This window comes from Hydra viridissima, unplaced genomic scaffold (assembly GCF_058129835.1).
Source record: "Hydra viridissima isolate aposymbiotic clone 2 unplaced genomic scaffold, HvirCarnegie_v1 scaffold_10, whole genome shotgun sequence".
Lineage (NCBI taxonomy): Eukaryota > Metazoa > Cnidaria > Hydrozoa > Anthoathecata > Hydridae > Hydra > Hydra viridissima.
Window position 1 is genome coordinate 10811588 of NW_028324309.1, and position 19094 is coordinate 10830681.

Genomic DNA, 19094 nt, shown 5'->3' on the forward strand with positions numbered 1-19094 from the left:
TTGCCTGCTGACTCATTTTTGACTTAATTTAAGCGTTTTAATATACAGCAAATTACTAAAAAATAAAAACAGCAAGAGAAGAGTAGTTATAGAATAAATGTTATATTACATTTCTTGTGATTGTATTGTAAGTTTTATTCATGATAAAGGAATCATATTTTATGAAGAATAAACATGACTTTGGGATTCATTGATTCAGTACAAAAAATTTTAATTTTTATTGTTTGCATTCACACTCTCCTCCTGCTGATTTTGAGTCATTAGAAGCCAAAGCTTTAGTTTTCTCTGATCATTATAAAGTGCACTGATGTGGCAAGCCTGACAAACACAGCTAATGAGGTGCTCTAATTGCCCAAGTCCAGTAGGTAAAGGCTTGCATTTCAGTGCATTAAGACTATGTGCCAGAAAAAACCCGAAGTTTTTTATGTGGCAAGCCTTTACCCACTGGACTCAGGCAGTAAGAGCACCTCATTAGCTGTATTTTTCCATTAGTTTTTGTTAAGTCAATAGACTGGTCTCATTTAACTTTAATTACACAATCAAACAGCTACAGGTTTGAATTCATCTATTATTTCTTGGTCTAATCTTTTTGAAGTCAAAAAAAATACAGACAAAACAACCTCTTTCCCTTCCTCCTTCGTTTTTGTAACAGAGCAATATTTTTCTTAGATAATTTAACTTTTGAATTGCAAACATCTAGGTTGATTTTGTAGATTGTGGAAATGCCTTCAACTTGAAACGCTGATAATTTCTTCATGCGTAGCATGCAAACTGTTTTTTGATTATTCTCATAGCTCTTTGCTTGATTAAGCATTTTGGTTAATTGTCAACACTTTCACATCAAATTGGACAATGAATAAAATTATGCACTTCTTCATGTAAACAAGAAGTGCATAATTTTGATCAGTCCTTGAATATATATATACACTGTCCTCCAAAACATTAGCAACTAAATAAAAAAATGCATTTTTTCTACTTTGAATACTTATTACAGCAATTTTATTTTTTTAATTACGCTTTAAATACAAAAAATGCTTAATATTACATGTAAGAAAAAAGATTTGTGCATAATAAGACTACTTGAAAATGATTAAGCTTGTTTTTTTGTTTTTATTGGTATTTTAACGCAAAAACGTGGTCCTCCAAAACATTAGCAACTTTTTATAATTACTCACAAAAACTCACGGAAAATCACCAGGACAAGTGTGGAAATAATGCCCAAGGGAATTCTAGAGTTGTAATTATTAGTACTTAACCAATGAGAATTAGCTAATTGTTAATTTTTGTCCAAAGATGAATATGGAGTGTTGTAATTATTACAATATAAATTTAAGATCGCAAATATATGCTGTTTTGGATAATAATGGCAGGAAACAAGTAATTTAGCTTTTCGAGAACGTATTGTAAAAGATTACAAGAAAGGAGACAAACAAAAGGAAATCGCAACGAAATACTCGATTAACAAGTCAATTGTATGTCGAATAATCAAACGATTTAATAAAGGTAGTCCTTTAGAAACAGAACATAAGGGCGGAAGACCACTCAAAACATGTCGTTTCACCGATCGAAAAATTATTCGTCATGTTAAAAAAAATCATTTTGACAGCGCTAATGATGCTATTAAAAAACTGAAGCTTTCCGTGTCTCAAAATACAGTTTGTAGACGGTTAGAACTTTCAGGACTTTTGAGCTTTAGAACAGAAAAAAAACCTTTCATTTTTCAGAAGAATAGAAAAGCTAGAATTGAGTTTGCAAATTCTCATAGAGACTAGACTATAAATGATTGGAATAGAGTACTCTGGAGCGATGAATCTAAGTACAATTTGAAAGGTCCTGATGGAAATTTAAAGGTACGTAGACCTAAAGGTAAACGCTTAGATCCTAAATACACAAGAGGAACAATCAAGCATGGTGATGGAAAAAGTGCAATAATTTGGGGTTGTTTTTCTGGTTTTAGTGGAGTTGGAACTATTTACCGAATAAATGCATTATGGATCAGTATGTTTATCGTGATATTCTCAAGGAAAAAGTGGTTCCTCATACTGATAATAATATGCCTCTTTTATGGACATTTTAACAAGACAACGACCCCAAACACACCTCTAAACTCGTTAAAGAATGGTTTAAAACAAATCAAATTAAAGTAATCAAATGGCTAGCTCAATCACCTGATCTCAATCCAATTGAAAATTTATGGTACCAAGTTGAACTCTCCCTAAAACACAAAGGACCCTTCAAAAACGCCGATGAGCTATCTAAAGCTATTGAAACCACGTGGAATGAGATTACACAAGAAAAAGTTAATAAACTCGTAAAGTCTATGCCGAGAAGATGTTCCTTGATCCTAAAAAGTAAAGGATATGCCATTAACTATTGATATTAACATTTTTTAGGGTAGTTTTAAAAAAGTTGCTAATGTTTTGGAGGACCACGTTTTTGCGTTAAAATACCAATTCAAACAAAAATTCACGTTTATTTTTTTTCAAGTTGTCTTATTATGTTAAAATCTTTTTTCTCATATGTAACATTAACCATTTTTTTCATTTAAAGCGTGATTAAAAAAACAAAACTGCTGTTATAAGTAATCAAAGTAGAAATTTTTTTAAATTTTATTTGGTTGCTAATGTTTTGGAGAACAGTGTATATATATATATATATATATATATATATATATATATATATATATATATATATATATATATATATATATATATATATATAAATTAATCACAAATTTGTATTTCTGTAGTCTAATTCTACTGAAATTAAATACTAGTTTTACAGCTGAAGTACTAAAAAATGCCATAAGGCGTTTTTTCAAGATTTGTCAAAATAAAATATCTTCATTCATAGGCTCATAGGTCATTGAAAATCTAAATCTTCAATGTAAGAGTTAAAATTAGTGTATCATTAACATAATTCCCATAGTTCCCACGATGTAACAGAAATGATACCTAGATAAACTGGTAACTGTAAACCTAAATTGTTGACTGGATTTATACCTGATTTTTTGCAAACGTTTCCATTTCACGTTAAATTTGCATTCAATTAAATTTAAAAATTGAAAGATTTCAAGACCATAGAAAAAAATCTTTAATAAGTTTAGCTTCCTCTTGCTATTGCACTTTATTTTAAGAAAAAGTGAATCAATTTCTATGACATTTAAGAAACCCTTTAAAGAGTCGTCCGTATTTTGAAGGAAATTTTTGAGTTGCACGTAAATTTTGGATGTTCCGACCCTAACGGGATTACAATTGTTTGAAACATCTTGACTGAAGAATTATTGCAATAGACATTGTAACATAATTATGACAGCTTTTGAAAAGATACATAAAAAAATACATTAAATATTATCCAATAAAAATAGTAAATATGAAATTAACAATAATATTCAATAACTAATTGTTGGATGGTTTTATCTTTCATAAAAAATCTTTGCAAGAAAATCTAGTCATGCATTTTGCTTTCAACACAAGAAATTTGAAAACCACACAAAAGTACTTTGATCACTAATATTAAAAATCATATAAAAAATAATTCGCCAATAAAATGACGGAAATATAAAATTTGAGGCTTAATATACATTTTATGAGACAAAAACTTACATTCCAAATAAACATCTAAATTTCAAGGAATTAATTTACGAGTGGGTGTGTGTAAACATATCTGTATATGTTTGTAAATATGAACGGATATTAGATACACATATTAATACATAAATATATATATAAGCGTAGATGATAACAATCCGGGTAGAGTGAAAAATGTAAACGTAAGCATTTTCTAGATGGATTACAACGAATATGAAACAGTTTGTGCAAACCACATTTCACGACCCTAAAAAAAGTTGAAATTGGTTTTAAAGAGATAAAAATATAGACAAAGCAAATTACGAGGAAGATTTGATTTTCAAAGGATTTCTAATATTTACTTACGTCGTGTTTTTCAGAAGACCAGAGTATGACAGAAGAATCGTCGTTTAATGCTCCCATGCAACTTAATACTAATCGATTATCATTCCTTAAGTAAAAGAAAAAACATGCAACGACGTGTACTGAAGAGATCATTTAAAAGAAGATAAAGGCAGTAACAACAATAGTAATTAATAAAAGTAATAATATTAGTAAAGAAATTAAATTTTATTGAAGAAAATTGGGGGACATTATAAAAGTATTTGAAAACATTGGTAAAATTTCCATTTAAATGTATTAAATAAAACTTAAGGTTAGTCTACAAGAAGAAAGCTATTAATTTAATTTCATCAATGATACGTTAAAAAAAACGTTAGACTTCATTTAAAAAGTTAAAATGATTCGCAGGTCAGACCAAGTTAGATTTTAAACTATTAGTAAAATCACATAAAAAACAATACGCAACCTGCAAGGAATAAAGCAATTAACTCTGTGCTCTGAAACTCTCTGAATTTGATTCATTTTTACAGAATATTCTACACGATTATCAAAATCGATTTGAGACGCTCTTAGTGTTCCGAACTCTCTGTAACTAGTAGATAACGATCTACTTCTGACTTCTTCACCAGTGTCATTATCACCTTCAATGTCATGACAACATGTGTTAACGCTAAGCTTTAAGGAATTCTCCTTTGACGGTACACTTAATGCATTTTGCGACGTGCTTTTAAAATGAGAGATAACATCGTTTAGATCGTCTTCAGTATCTTTTCTGAAAACATCATTGATGATGAACCTACCATTTCCAAACCCAACCCACAGTTTATCGCGAAATGCCATAATTGTAGTTATTCCTAAATCATCTTTTAGGCTTGTTTTCTAAAATTTTATTAACTGCGTTATAGATACGACACCTAATAAATTTTCGGTATTAAAGAGAGAAAGAATATTTTGAGAAATGAAATTTCTAAAACAAACACCGAATAGTTACTTTCTCAGAGGATAGCCCGCATTCCACCAAGATATCGACAGTAAGTAAGCAATAATAATTAACTTTATCCCATAAATGAACAACAGAAGAACTAAAAATGGAAGATTTAAAAAAAAAAAAATCGCAAAAGAAAATCTCAAAGCATAGTTTCCGAGTTTTTTAACTTAAATTTAGAAAATGTAAAACACGACTAACCTAAATACTGAGCACCAGACACCAATATCAGTTAAAACCAACTGGGATATTGTATGCCTTTCTTTGGGGCATACGCGCAGCGAAATTTTTGTTTCAAGTGTTCTATAATATAATTTGAGAACGACAACGTTAATAGTATCGACAACATCAAAAACAGACTAAAATTAAAAGTTTTGATAAAGTAATGTTTTATTAATACATTTTATTTATATTATATATACTTATATTATATATATTTTTATTATATATATTTATATGCAATGAAGAAATTACTTTATTTGTATTAATAAAATTACTTCATTTGTAACACAACTATTTTGTTAGCAGCACCGCACCAAAAAGTATCACCAATAATACATCCGGTGAACACTGGTGAACGACTGATATCAATATATGTTGGTTTCGCTTCAGTAGCAGATTGACTACATATCTAAAGTTATTCGTGAACAAATACGAGGATTAACTTTTAAAAAGAAAAACAGTAATTTTAGTATTGAATCATTTTTAATGTAATAAATAAAAATTTAAAACGCTCACATTAAAGAAAGCAATTGCACCGTCCATCAGTGTTAAGGCCACATTTCCAATGTTGTCGCTTGAAATGCTTAAAGCACAGCCAGCTAACTGGACGCTCCAGATCTCTTTTCTATTAGGGATTTTTTAAAATTGAATACAAGATGATCAATAACATATATATATTTTTTTTCAAAAAAAAAAAAAAAAGCTCAATATGATGTATTTGTGTCAGTGAAGCTTGTAATCCATGTTTTTATTTTCCGTTATTATTTATTTGACAACAATATTGTGTGCATTTTATTTGTTTTTTTATATTTAAAAAAGATTAGTTCTGATTTGATAAATTAAACTCATTAGAGAAATAGTCTATCAAACAAAACTCCACAATATTCAGAAACTCATTTTCGAAGAACATTTTTTTTGAAGTAAACAGTGTATTAGCTTATTAACTGTATTAAGTATTAGGTAATAATGCGTGCAACACGCTTGCAATACCTATAGATATTTAAATGTAAGTTTACAAACAAACAAAAAAATTTAAAAAAATAAAATGCTAAAAACGTACTTTGTTTCTATGCTGATTGCATGGAGAGATGATTTCATTGTGGAAATAAGCATAATATTAGGAACCTCAAGCCTGCACATGGCAATACATCTACAGTCTACCTTTAAAATTAAGTTTACACCAAGCTAACTTTTACACAAGTGCTGTTTATTTTTAAATAAATTTAAAACAACATGCTTAAAGGATATTAACAAGATTTAATCTTGTTATCAGTATAAAAATTCATTTTCAATTAATGAGTATTAATAAATTTAACAAACAATAAGTCATGCAAGATTATAATAAGATTTATCATGTTAAAGTTACACATCTTAATGATTTTCAGTTTTTTCAACAATTTCAAAAAATCTAAACATAGAATTTCTTTTCAATTAAAAAAAAAATCAAAGCAAATTTCTTTTATGAAAAGTAGTACCTGCCAGTTTATAGGAACTGTAGTTCTGTTTGAAACATTTAAAACAAACACCTGTCCCACAAGGTCTGAAGTACCCAATATCCAAACATAATTTCGATTCTCTAAAAAAGAAAATTCAAATAAAAAAAAACAAACTAAAAAGTATGCAACTCAAGAATTTTTTTGCAATAAATTTGTCAAAAGAAATTTTGAGGACAGGAAGACATGATTGTGAAATAAACAAAAATATACTTTAAGTCTTGCTCAAATGTAATTGTTTAAGTATATCTATTTCTTAAGATGAACAATATGCAATAAACAATATGAATGCAGACAATATGAGTTTAAATTTAGCTTTAAGTCCTGACAGCAAAAAAAGCAAACAAAAAGTCCTGACAGCAAAAAGACAAACAAAAAAACAACAGGTGTGTAAAGAATCAAGCAAGCTAGTAGCCATCCTAATATTCCTTGTTCAAGAGAGTGTCTGCAATCAGTATTGTTGAAATTTGTTCAAAACCTTGACTTTCCAAAAGATGTTTAATTAACTGGTGAGCTTTCTTTTTTTTTTTTTTTTAGCTGCTGGGAGAAATAAAACATAAAGAAATTTGGATTTTATAATTAACCTTCACATTGCACACATTTTATAATTAAATCATCATCCAACTCATCCAAATTTTCTGCCACAGACACCATCATTGGCTTTGGAGTAAATTTCTAAATATTGGATCATCACAACTTTAATAGATCGATAAAAAATAAATCAAGTAGTTTAGCAGAGATGCAAATTGTATGGTTAAAAAAAAAATTATAGATTCAATTTTCTCACCAATTTCTGCTTCTGCTTCTCATACTCTTCATCCTCGAGCTTTCTTTTGACACTTTCCTCTTCAATTTCATTTAAGTATTTCTCATAAAGCTCATTGTATTTTTTAAAGTGTTCTTGAAAATCATCTTTAAAAACCTCCTAAATATATTTAAAGAGTTCTTTTTCATAGAGTTTGAATAACTATTACATTGAAGTTTTTTATAAATCATAAAGAATATTTTTATGGTATGCAATATGTTTAAGTTCACACTCAAGTTTAAAAAATTTGTGTAAAAATGTGCATAAATTTATTTTTTAAGGTCATTTTTTTGCTGTACATAAATTGTGTATTCATAAGTCCTGTATACATAAATTCTGTATAGGTCCACTTAGCTGATAATGGTCTACTTAATTACACTGCCTGAAAAATAATACTTATGCCAAATTAAATGTTTACTTTCTATTTATACAAAAAATTTTATAGCAATTTAACTTATTGGCTATAGTTTATTTATGTTGAGATCGAGATATAATTTCAATAAATAAAAAAACATGAAAAAGACTATGAATCAGAGAGACCACTAGATTATAAGATCACTATAATTAAATCTTTAGCAATATTTTAGCATTAGTGTATATTAAATCTATACTAGATGTTAACATATTAGAAATAAAAATTAAAAAACAAAAAAGTTATTACATGTTTGTGCAAAATCATCTAGTAGCAGAAAAAGTAAACTTTTTACCTAACCAGGGTTGGATATATTGCAGGCTCCTAATTGCAAAGTTTTTTGCCCTCCTCCCCAAACATAAAAAAATTTAATTTAGAAAAAAATCTAAAAATACATAGGTGTTTACATATTATAAATGTAATTAGATATGTAACAAGGAATAAAATTACTGAAGTAATTTTACATATATTTCCAATTTAAAGAAATTTATTGTAAAGGCTATATTAATCTACTTGATACTAATGTAAATAAACTCAGAGGTAAAGATACCTATAATATATAAAAAAATTTTGCTTATAAGTAAACTTGGCTGTGTTCATAACTGATGTTTGACAGGAAGATGTTAGTTGGAACCACAGCATTAACTTAATTAATTCATAGGACTTTTTCAACAAATATTGGCTAATATAGTTAGACTAAAGTGAGGATTATCCACACAGTGTCATTCAAATTGCCTATAATTTTAAAAGCATTTGTTGGTTTTGATTCCAGAAGACACTCAAGAAGAGTCTACAAGATTAACAAATGGTGCTTTAAATTCAAAAGATCTTTTTTAAATGCAGTTGACTAGTATTTGGAATAAAATGAGTGTCATGCAAAGTGCATCAGAATAAATGTTATCTAAAGTGCACCAAAAATGTTTCCTTCTTTTTTTCAACATCAAAGTTATGTAAAATTGCTTTTTCTACACTGTTAGCAACAAAAACAAAATACAGAAACTGATAGCAGAATACATCAGGTGTGCCCCCCCCCCCCCAACACTGGAAAACTTGCACATAATTGTTTAAATGCTCATTTACATTGAATTTATTTCTTCTCTATTATTTTATGAACAGTTTCTCTAAGTTTGTAATTATAAAATTTTAATTACCTTTATTAAAATTATCTATTTTTTTCTTTCTTTTTTTGAATATATAATATAAAAAAAAAAAAAAAAAAAAAAAAAACATTGACGAACTTTAAGAAGATGAATTTTTTGCAAAAAAATAATAATAATAAAGAGTCCTTGTCATTATCACAAAAAAATAAAAAGGATGTCATAATCACAAAAAAAAAAAAAATAATAAAAAGGATCAGTGTCATAATCACAAAAAACTCATTTAAAATTTGGGTAATAAAGCAACGATGATTAGGAACCACTGTTAAAGACCAATTAATAAACATTTAAAAAAAGTTCATTTGCCCTAAATAAAAATCACCAGAAAACAGGCCTCTTTTTTGCTAAAATTAGGTTAGCTATCAAGATAACTAATAAAGCATTTAACTTGTGAGACAACCTTCAAAGAAAGGGTTGTTGACTGAAGATTGTCTAACCAGTGAAAAGTGACAGTAGATATATAATGGTGCTTTTTATCTATGCCAGAAGATTGCATGAACATAAAAAGTTGACAGAAATTTTTTATTCTAATATTTTTAATAACTTTTAGATTAAATAAAAAACTGTTACCTTTAGTAAACTTTCAATATCATAGAACATCTTTCCAAATTTTTTAAGTTTTCTCATTACAGATAAAGTTTCCTTGCAAGAGAGAATTTGTTTCTTTTGCAACTTGATTAATTTCAAAGCAAATGGATACAAAATCTAAATTGAGCAAAAAAAGTAAAATATTTCAAATGAAAAGTTCAAATCAGAAAAATTCTATACAGGCAAATAAACTTACTATACATAAAAATTCGAAAAACTTAAGAAAATAATACTAAAGTATGAATAATGTGTCTGAGTATGCTTCATATAAATATTATATTAGGAAATCTTCATTATATATTATAAGCTTTTTTTAAAACTACTGTTTTACATTATTTACATACAGTGGAAGTCAAAAAATTATCTAATTCACCATATTGATGGTATCCTTGATTAAGTAATGTACAAGGTTATGTAGGAGGTAATTTTTCCACATGACAAGTAAAATCTGCAAGGAAAATACACTTTGAAAAAGATATCCACCAACCTCTTCATTAAGTTCATGCTGAGACATGTCAGGTTGTTTCATGGAGTCCATGCTTGTTCTTAATGCAAAAGGTTACACTACTAAATACTACCGCACTTGTGACCGCAAATTTCATAAGTTTGGTGATTTCAAAATAAATGTTCTATTGTTATTTTTACACAATTAGTTTGTTATTGTTAATGCAAAAATCTTTGAAAATAAAAATGAAAAAAACACCAAAAAAGTGATGATGAGTAGTAAAAATAAGCCTATTGTTGATCTTGCCATGAATGACACCATGCCCAAGTATATTGCCAAGATGCTAAACAAGCCTCTGAGCACTGTATACACTGTGATTAAACATTTTTAAATGACTGGTGTTAAGAGGAAGTCTGGCAGTGGTTTGAAGGTCAGTTTAAACTCATTAGTTGATCAGGGAAGTCTAGAGTCTAATTTCTTGGAATCCAATATTGCCAAGGATGAAAATAGCTAAAGAGCTATCTGTCAGTGATCAAACCATTAGAAATGTGGTTAGGAAGAATCTGAAGGCAAAGTCAAAAGCCAGAATTAAGAAACACCTGGCTACCCAAAGCATTAAAGAAAAAATTATTACTTAATTTTTAAATTAGTAAAACATCACACAAAAAAGCAATAAAATCAAAATTGTCTTTATTATTAAATTTAATTGAATTCAGTGATAGCAAGAAGAAGACTTGTTGGAGATTGATGTTTTAAGAACTGGAATGTAGTCACAAAAGTGAAAAAAAATAATAATAATAATAATAATAAAAATAATAATAAAAATAATGATAATAATAATTATAAAAATAGTAATAATATTAGTATCCATATATATTGAAGTTAGTAAAATAGAAAGTTGTATATAGAAAATTATAAGACATCTTTAAAACTGATAGAAAAAGTTTAGATGCGGCAGAATACTTAACTATTATCATAAGATTTGTAAGTTGATGAGATAAAAAAAATCTTTCGTTGATATCAACAAGAATAAAATAGTGGCATTCACAATCATCATTAACCACACAATATAAAGTCAGTAAAAAAAGTTTTTAACTTTTTTTTTCTTTTTTTTTTTTAATAAAAGATAGAATAGAAATTATTTGCAATTATTTTCTTTTTATTTATTAAGCTCTAAATATAAAGAAAATACTAAGAGTATATCCAATAGTTAGCAAATACGATGCATAATTACTGTTTTAATCAATGACATCCACCAATTACAATCCACCAATTTAGTGTAATAAATATTTTTTTACCAATTGTCAATTTATAACGTTTTATTTGTGGCTTTTACACCTATTTTACGTCATATTGATAACAGATGAATTTTATTTTTGTATTTGTTCTCAAAATGATCATTTTTTGGTGAATATCTTCAAAACTAAGAACAAACATCTTGAAATTGCATCAATGTAATCAAAGTGCTTTTGAAATTGCTAGGATTATGTCTAGGCTGTAGTCAACAATTCCATCATTAAACAATTTAATACAACTGATTCAGTACTCCAACAAAGCTAAAGATTAGGCTGGTGAATGAAGGTTAAGAAACACCACAAATCAAGAATTTAAAGTAAATCCAAGAATTTTTAAAGTAAATCTTTCTGCAGCAAGAATTTCAGTGAACATCAAACTATCTTGATGTTCAATTATTTGAACATAAACTGTTCAAAATATTCTAATGATAAGTGGTTATCATGGCCAAATTATGTGAAAGAAAAATTAGTCAGTAAAATCGATAAGGTTAAATGATTGAATCATGCCAAGAGCAGGGTTGTGGAGTTGGTGAGCTGCAGTTCCGACTCCGACCTTAACTTTATCATAGACTGATTCCGACTCCTAACTCCAACTCCTGACTCTTTCATAAGTCACCAATTTGTAACAACAAATTTACTGTAGTAAAATATTAACATTAGCTGTTTCATCACCATGATATAAATAATCCGACCATTTAGTGCTTAAAACAACATTTATTAAAAAACAATTTCTAAACAAACAACTTTTCTGAACTCTTGTAAATAGATATGAAATAGACTTTTATGCAGTTACTAAAACAAGCTCCGACTCTCACTCCACAACGCTGGCTAAAAGCCATGCAAATAAGCCATAATTATTTTGAAATAAAGTAATTTGGTCAGATAAAAGCTAATTTGAAATTTCTTAAAAACATCAAGTACAAGTGTGGTATAAGGCAAGCACATCACTTGAGCGAAAAATGTTTAACAGCAGCAGAAAAACATAGAGTTTCCATATGGTATGTGGTTGTAAAGCTGCTTTTGGTGTAGGAAAACTAGTTTTCATTGATTAAAACTGAGATGTTTTTCAACAAAATCTACTTTCAAGTGCTCAACAACTAAATCTAATTTTGTTTTCCAGCATAATAGCCATACTTAACACACTGCATACAGTGTTAAGCAATTGTTGTTAGAAAACATCAAACTCCTAAATGAGTTGATAAATCTCCAGATATTAGTCCAAATGAACAGTGGAATCATTTGCATCAATAAAACTCCAATGAAATTGTAAAGTTATCAAAGAAATTCAGATTCTGTATCATAGCAATTAAAGGCAGTTATAAAAAATGAAGAAAACCCAACAATATATTGAATTTTTTTGAACATCTTAGATTTTTACATGTTAAACTGAGCACAAATTGCTCATAAAGCCATAGCTGGCTAAATACTTTTTTTACCAAAATGGCACATCTCAGATGCCATAGTGATTAAAGCAGTAATATTACATATTTGCAAAATGTTAAATTTATTCTAAAGGAAATATTTAATAAAAAATTTAATAAAGACCATAAGAAAAAAAAAGGTGGTTTTTAATATATATATATATATATATATATATATATATATATATATATATATATATATATATATATATATATATATATATATATATATATATATATATATATACACACACACATATATATATTTACTTGTGTATAATCCTTTAAAAGAAATAAATTGGTTTAACTTATAGCTTTTTTTTACACAAGAACTACCTGATGACCAAAAAACAAGAAACAATCCCAAATAATCAAAACAACCTAAAAAAAACGAAAATACAAACTTTGTAAATTTCATAAAAATTAGAAACTCAAATTTCCTTTTAAAACCATGTAAAAAAAAAAACTTATAGAAAATAAAAAACCCAAAATTAAAAACTTACAGAAACAAAAATATTGTCATGAACCAATTAACTTACAGAAACAGGCAGAGCATCAAAAAATATTGTCATAAACCAATTAAAGGTTATTGGTGTCAGCTCACAGCTTAAACTTTCCAAATGCTGAACAAGTTCAGGATTCTCTTCTTTGCAAAGATGGGCAAATACTCTCTTAAAAAGATGGGAAATAATCTTAAAAATCTTATATTAAAATATATTACTTGTTATAAAAAAAATATATATTTTTATAAAATATTAACTACTTGATAGCACATTTAGTGTATTAAAGTTCTGAAAAAATATCTAGTAAAAAAAAATATATATTTTTTAAATTGAAATACCTGACTAGCTTGTGTACCAGAGAGATAGAGATTATAATGGTGCTTTGAAAAATACACTTCTGTGATAGCAACCAGTAACCTACATAAAAAAAAAAAAAAAGTTCAAATCAAGCAATCATTAAAACAATGGTTAAACAAAAACATTTTATGAGGCATAAATAATAACACACCTAGCAGAAAAAACATCCTCAATTAGTGAACTTTTCACTTTTTAAAAATGCCATTAAACAAAAACTACATTTACTTTTTTACACTTCCAAGTAAATTTAGAAATAATTTCCATTACATTTTTAGACATTAAAGGACAATATTGCAAAGTGAATCTTTTTAAAAACTAAAATTATAAAAATCATAAGGTAAAAAGTTAAAAGTTAAACTTGCTTTACTTATATTCAGTGAAATTACAAAATTTGACTTATATTCAGTGAGATTACTAAGTTTTAAAAATTTTAATATAACAGTTTATACTTTTATTGGATAAAAAATTTTTTATCTAAAGAGGAATTACCAAAATGCTGTTTCTTCATCCACATAGAGTAATCCAAATGCAACCATAAAATTCATTCCCTAAAGAGAAACATAACTTTACAAAGCAATAGCTTTATCATATAATTCATGCACTGTTTATTACATTTATTATCTTAGTACCTAACTTTATGAGTATAAATCCTAATAAAAAATAAATAACTGCTGTTTTTAAAAAAGTATGCTATATATATATATATATATAAAACGAAGAAACAACAACTATGTATGGTACTTAAAGTTTCATGCCTAGCAGCAATCATCAGCCATGAAACTTTAAGTACCATACATAGTTTTTGTTTCTTCGTTTTATATATATAAATATATTGCTCTATTTATACAAAATATTGAGCACTCTTATACGAACAGGAGATATTGTATTTGAAAATAATACAACTTGAAATAGCTATATATATATATATATATATATATATATATATATATATATATATATATATATATATATATATATATATATATATATATATATATATATATATAAGCACACACACACACAAAAAGTTTTTATTAATTGTTAGTAAATACACAGTTAGTTTATAGAGAGGTTTTTAAACTTTGCAGGTATCTTAAACCAAGCTGTAAAAAGGAATGTACAAATGCAAAATTTCTAATACTTAAAATAATATGCTAGCAACTGCTTTTTATGTAACTTAATCAATTGTGGTGCTAACAAATAATTTGGTATCTTTTTACTAGCTTCACTAGCAGGAACACTTTTTAGAATCTAACTGTTAATTAACAAAAAATACAATAATACTTATAATAAAATATCAAATCTAACTATAAAAATATGAGTAACACATCAAATCTAATTGTAAATTAAAAAAAACTTTTAAAACTCCTTTCTGACAAAATTGGATATCATTGCTTTAAGATTTAAAATTTTTTTACTACTTTCTTTCTTGTCACTCATGTAACTTTTCAAATATTTCTTTTAAATTGTTAAAATGAAAGATAAACTAACATACATTTTAAGAATACAAAGCATGATATCCTTTGGACTGGACCTTCTAAATATTTACAGCAACTTCAGCAATCCTTTCATCCAAGTTTTATTTTGTTTTAATTTTTTTAAAATTATCCTAAAAAATTGTATTTTTCTTTTTGTGAAATGTTAAAATTCTCAAATACAAGTCTCAAATATTACTCTCCAACAAATAAACACAAACTGTATTTACCTGGCAGTACCCAACATCTTTATTGTGCAGCAAAAATGCTCGTAATATTCTGTGTAATATTGTTACCTAAAACAGTTGACTAATATTGTTATTTAAAACATAAAATGTAATATAACATTAACATTATCATATATAAGTATTACATTATTATAGATAAAAAAATAAATAAATAAAAAAAAAAAATTTTACAATTTTATTTAAAAAAATTTTGAACAATATTAGTCAACTAAAATTCAATTCTCCTAAATAATATCAAGAGTTCATTAAGTTTACAAATAAAACCTTTAATACACCCATCAAATGGTTGAAAGCTAATCGGTACTTTTTATTATAGTAAATTGAATTATTAAAAAGTTTAAAATAACACTTTCTTAATTTTAATGTATTCGTTTGGAAAGAAAGTTCTTTTGCACTTTCATGAAATAGTTTAATTCATTAAAATCCTCTGAACAAACACAATCAATCTGTAATATAATCACCATTATTATCAACATTTGTTAGGCAAAAAATGGATCCCATCCTTGCAGAAGCTACCTGGCTGCCTCTCGAACAATTTACGAATATTGGCTTCCAATTAGCAAACATCATCGGAGCTCTTTTTTGACATGTCAAATTCCAGGGCATGAAAATGATTGTTGTTTGGAGCATTTTGACAAGTGCATTTGGTAATACTACTTTGGCCTAGGGCTTGGCTTACACTATGTATGGCCTCACAGCCAAAATAATTGAGCTGGAAAATAATGTATTATTGATGCCTTAAAATAAAATGCTAGAACATGCTAGAACATTCTAGAAAATTATAGAACTTTCCATGTTCTAATGATGATTCATTTGTAATGACTTAAGTGCAAAAAAATTTTCTTTCTAACCCAATAAAATTATCTTTTATTTTGTAGTTGAAAGCGAAAAGTTTTTTTTTTTTTTCAGCTTAAACTTTAAATCATTTAATGACTTAAAACTTTAAAAAAATGCAAGCAAAAGTTTTATTTGATTTTTAAAACCTAAATGTTTATATAAAGAGTTTAAATGACAAACCTTTGGCTGATCAAGTGTTCTGAAATCTTGATGCATTGGCATTGTTCGTAGAAGATCAATTTTAATTTGTTTTTCTATGGATTCATCATCTTCAGTTTCTATGTTCTACAAAATTCTTAACATAACTACATTTACTTCAGGAAATAAATGGGAAAAAATATATTTTAAACATTTGGAAAAAAATATTGCATGCTTTGCCTTTATTAAAAGAAACTGTTTATCTGGTTTAATAAAGACTGTTTAAATTAAGGAACCTGTATTTCTGGTAATTTTTCAACCAACTTTGAATAATAATCAGCACCCTAAAAATATTACTTCTTTGAAAATAATGATAAAAAAAACAACAACAAACTTTAAACTGTTATAATCTAACTGTTAATTTATTTTGCTTTTTATTACATTTCGTTGCTTAACTTTGGCCCTGGTTCATTTAAAGATTGTTTTAGAACTGTTTTTTTTTGGGGGCCTGTAAAGATAATTTTCATACTTAAAAATTCTACAAAAAAAATTAAATAAAAAACAACCAACAAAACGTAATGTTAGCTTAATCATAAATATTTATAAGTATTTCATTAGTTACAAACAGCATTCATTGTATTTGTAAAACCAAAACATAATAATTTACCTTTTCTTTCTGAATATTTGCCACATGATTATCAACCATTCTAAAATCAAAAATTAAAAATTGTATATCAATCTTAAAGTTAAAAAGTAACATCAAGTAAATCAACTTACTGCTTCCATATTTGAGATCTGAATTGGTGTGGTATTCCATATTGAATTAGTTCAAATAAGTCCGGCTGAAAAACAGCAAAACATTTAAATAGCAAAGAAAAGTCAAGACCAGTTAAGCTAATATTTTATTTAACCAAGATGTCTAGTAAGAATGTAAAAATATTCTAATCTCTAAACATAAGTAATCTAAAAGGTGATCCCTTACATCATCTAAAATAAAAGTTTTTGACTTTGAATGTGCAGAAAAAAGCAGCCATCTTTGATATTGCTCATCATCTGTCTAATAATAAACGATGATATCTTGCTATAGTTATGTTTATTTTGTTTATAAAAAAATTCCTACAATTTTCTACATATAAAAAACATAATTTTTGAAAAAAGTGTTAAACTTTTTCATTTTAAAAAAGGTGAAAGATAGTCAAAATTAAACAAACTTAAAAAATGTTTGTGTCAACCTGTAATGTTGAACCCAAATTAATCTTCAACATTTCACAAAGATATAAAAATTTTTCAATAGGTTCTTCTGCTTTTAAATGAATGAATCCAAGATGATCAACGTGTGGAATTGTAATTAACTCGCTAAAAAAAAAAGGTTTATCAAACAACTCCTTATAAATTAACATAACAATTTGAATTGCAACTTTTTAATTTGGCAGTGATGTTCATATCACTATGCAATAGAAAACTACTAATCACTTTTTCACTAGCAATAGTGAAAATAGTGAAAATAATAATGAATGATGAAATGATAATAAAAGAACCTGACAATTACTGTTTTGAGAAGAGTTGTGGAAGTTGTTCTATACGTTTAGGTTTTAAAAAAATTAAAGCAATCTAAGATAACATTATACATTGTAATACCAATGTTTCTTGGTAGCTCTGGATTTACTTTAAATAATTGCATATCAATTCTATAAGTAATTCAATACCAATTCAATAAGGCTGTTTAACAATACTTCATTGATTTTGTTGAAATTTTTGTAAAGTTGAAGAACTCAATGAAATGATTTTCATGGAGAGTTTTGAAAGGAAGATTCAATGATTTTAAAAACAGATTTAACTAAATTCATGACAATTCATCAATTACTGAACTCTTGTGCACTTCTTTTGAAGAGTTTGAAAGGCAATTTTTGCTTCACACTTTTAACTAGACAAAATTGATCCATAAAAATATCTTGAAAATATATTTAGAAAAATATTTTGAGAAATGATTAAAGGTGTAGAACATGAAGGATTATTTGCTGCTGAATTTGAGCCAACATTAAGAAGTCATTTAAAATTACAAATATGTCTTTGTAATAAGTAAGCTCACTATTAAAGGTTTTTTGGTCATGCTTTAAATATATGCATATAAGGTTTTGAATTTTTTTTTTGTCAATAACATCTTTTATGATAACTTGTCATTATGAAGCTGAAGTATTTTTTTAATTTTTCCAACAAATTATTGTAGAATTTTAAGTCTTTAATTTTTGCAAAAATTTTTTAAAATTACTTTTGTATCTTCCAAAAAATCTCTACAATTCTTTGAAAATGTAAGCCTTTCTCTTATCCAACGGCTTTAAGGGTTTATCATTTTGTTTACAGAAAGTATGAGAAAAAAATCAAAACATGACCTATGGGTCCTTTGCACCCATAGGTCATGTTTCTCTATAGACTGATATACTGTTTTTTTCATTTCTGTCTACTTGGCTGAAAAATACCTTTAATCAAAAGTCATCTCTATGTCAAACTCAAATTTTTTCTCATCATGATAAAAAATAGATGACCAAAAAATGTCTTCTCTGTGGATTTGCCCTGAAATATTGGTATAAGAATTATTCAGATTACTCAGGATTGCTGATAATCTTTTCCCAAACTATCAGTTTTTTGCCAGATGGTAATTTTCAGCTTACTTTTGTGTCTTTTATAATGCATGAAAATTCTTAAACTTTTTAGCATTTCAAATTTTTTATCACCTTTTTATATAACATAAGGTGCCTATTTATCAAAATTGCCCTAGGTAAAAAGTATTTGGGGCTTTATACA

At 26.9% G+C, this 19094-nt stretch overlaps 4 protein-coding genes across 10 annotated transcripts in view; all 4 read right to left on the reverse strand.

Annotated features, from left to right (window-relative positions):
- The window catches only part of LOC145181042 (cysteine-rich protein 2-binding protein-like), a 400331-nt gene that overhangs the window by 83499 nt on the left and 297738 nt on the right, over window positions 1–19094 (reverse strand). The window lies entirely within an intron of this gene.
- Window positions 1–19094, reverse strand: part of LOC145181378 (liprin-alpha-2-like) — a 391227-nt gene that overhangs the window by 74395 nt on the left and 297738 nt on the right. The gene's annotated exons all lie outside the window — the stretch shown is intronic.
- LOC145180864 (tyrosine-protein kinase ABL1-like) overlaps window positions 1–19094 on the reverse strand; it is a 324834-nt gene that overhangs the window by 8002 nt on the left and 297738 nt on the right. The window lies entirely within an intron of this gene.
- LOC145181231 (uncharacterized) overlaps window positions 3269–19094 on the reverse strand; it is a 313564-nt gene continuing 297738 nt past the window's right edge. For 5 of the 7 annotated variants that reach the window (XM_090099793.1, XM_090099794.1, XM_090099795.1 and 2 more), the window contains 23 exons: window positions 17525–17648; window positions 17275–17349; window positions 17070–17134; window positions 16960–16999; window positions 16589–16636; window positions 16335–16439; window positions 15300–15365; window positions 14084–14142; window positions 13576–13654; window positions 13274–13405; window positions 13071–13115; window positions 9556–9690; window positions 7399–7536; window positions 7196–7286; window positions 6594–6694; window positions 6179–6279; window positions 5635–5743; window positions 5394–5527; window positions 5098–5199; window positions 4903–4993; window positions 4378–4790; window positions 3936–4020; window positions 3269–3837 (listed from right to left, as the gene is read on the reverse strand). In XM_090099793.1, coding sequence (XP_089955919.1) covers window positions 3793–3837; window positions 3936–4020; window positions 4378–4790; window positions 4903–4993; window positions 5098–5199; window positions 5394–5527; window positions 5635–5743; window positions 6179–6279; window positions 6594–6694; window positions 7196–7286; window positions 7399–7536; window positions 9556–9690; window positions 13071–13115; window positions 13274–13405; window positions 13576–13654; window positions 14084–14142; window positions 15300–15365; window positions 16335–16439; window positions 16589–16636; window positions 16960–16999; window positions 17070–17134; window positions 17275–17349; window positions 17525–17648 — 2383 coding nt within the window. In that variant the 3' untranslated portion in view covers window positions 3269–3792. Of the gene's footprint in view, window positions 3838–3935; window positions 4021–4377; window positions 4791–4902; window positions 4994–5097; window positions 5200–5393; window positions 5528–5634; window positions 5744–6178; window positions 6280–6593; window positions 6695–7195; window positions 7287–7398; window positions 7537–9555; window positions 9691–13070; window positions 13116–13273; window positions 13406–13575; window positions 13655–14083; window positions 14143–15089; window positions 15204–15299; window positions 15366–16334; window positions 16440–16588; window positions 16637–16959; window positions 17000–17069; window positions 17135–17274; window positions 17350–17524; window positions 17649–19094 lie in introns of those variants that run through there. The other 2 variants (XM_090099798.1, XR_016456224.1) reach the window with 2 other exon arrangements.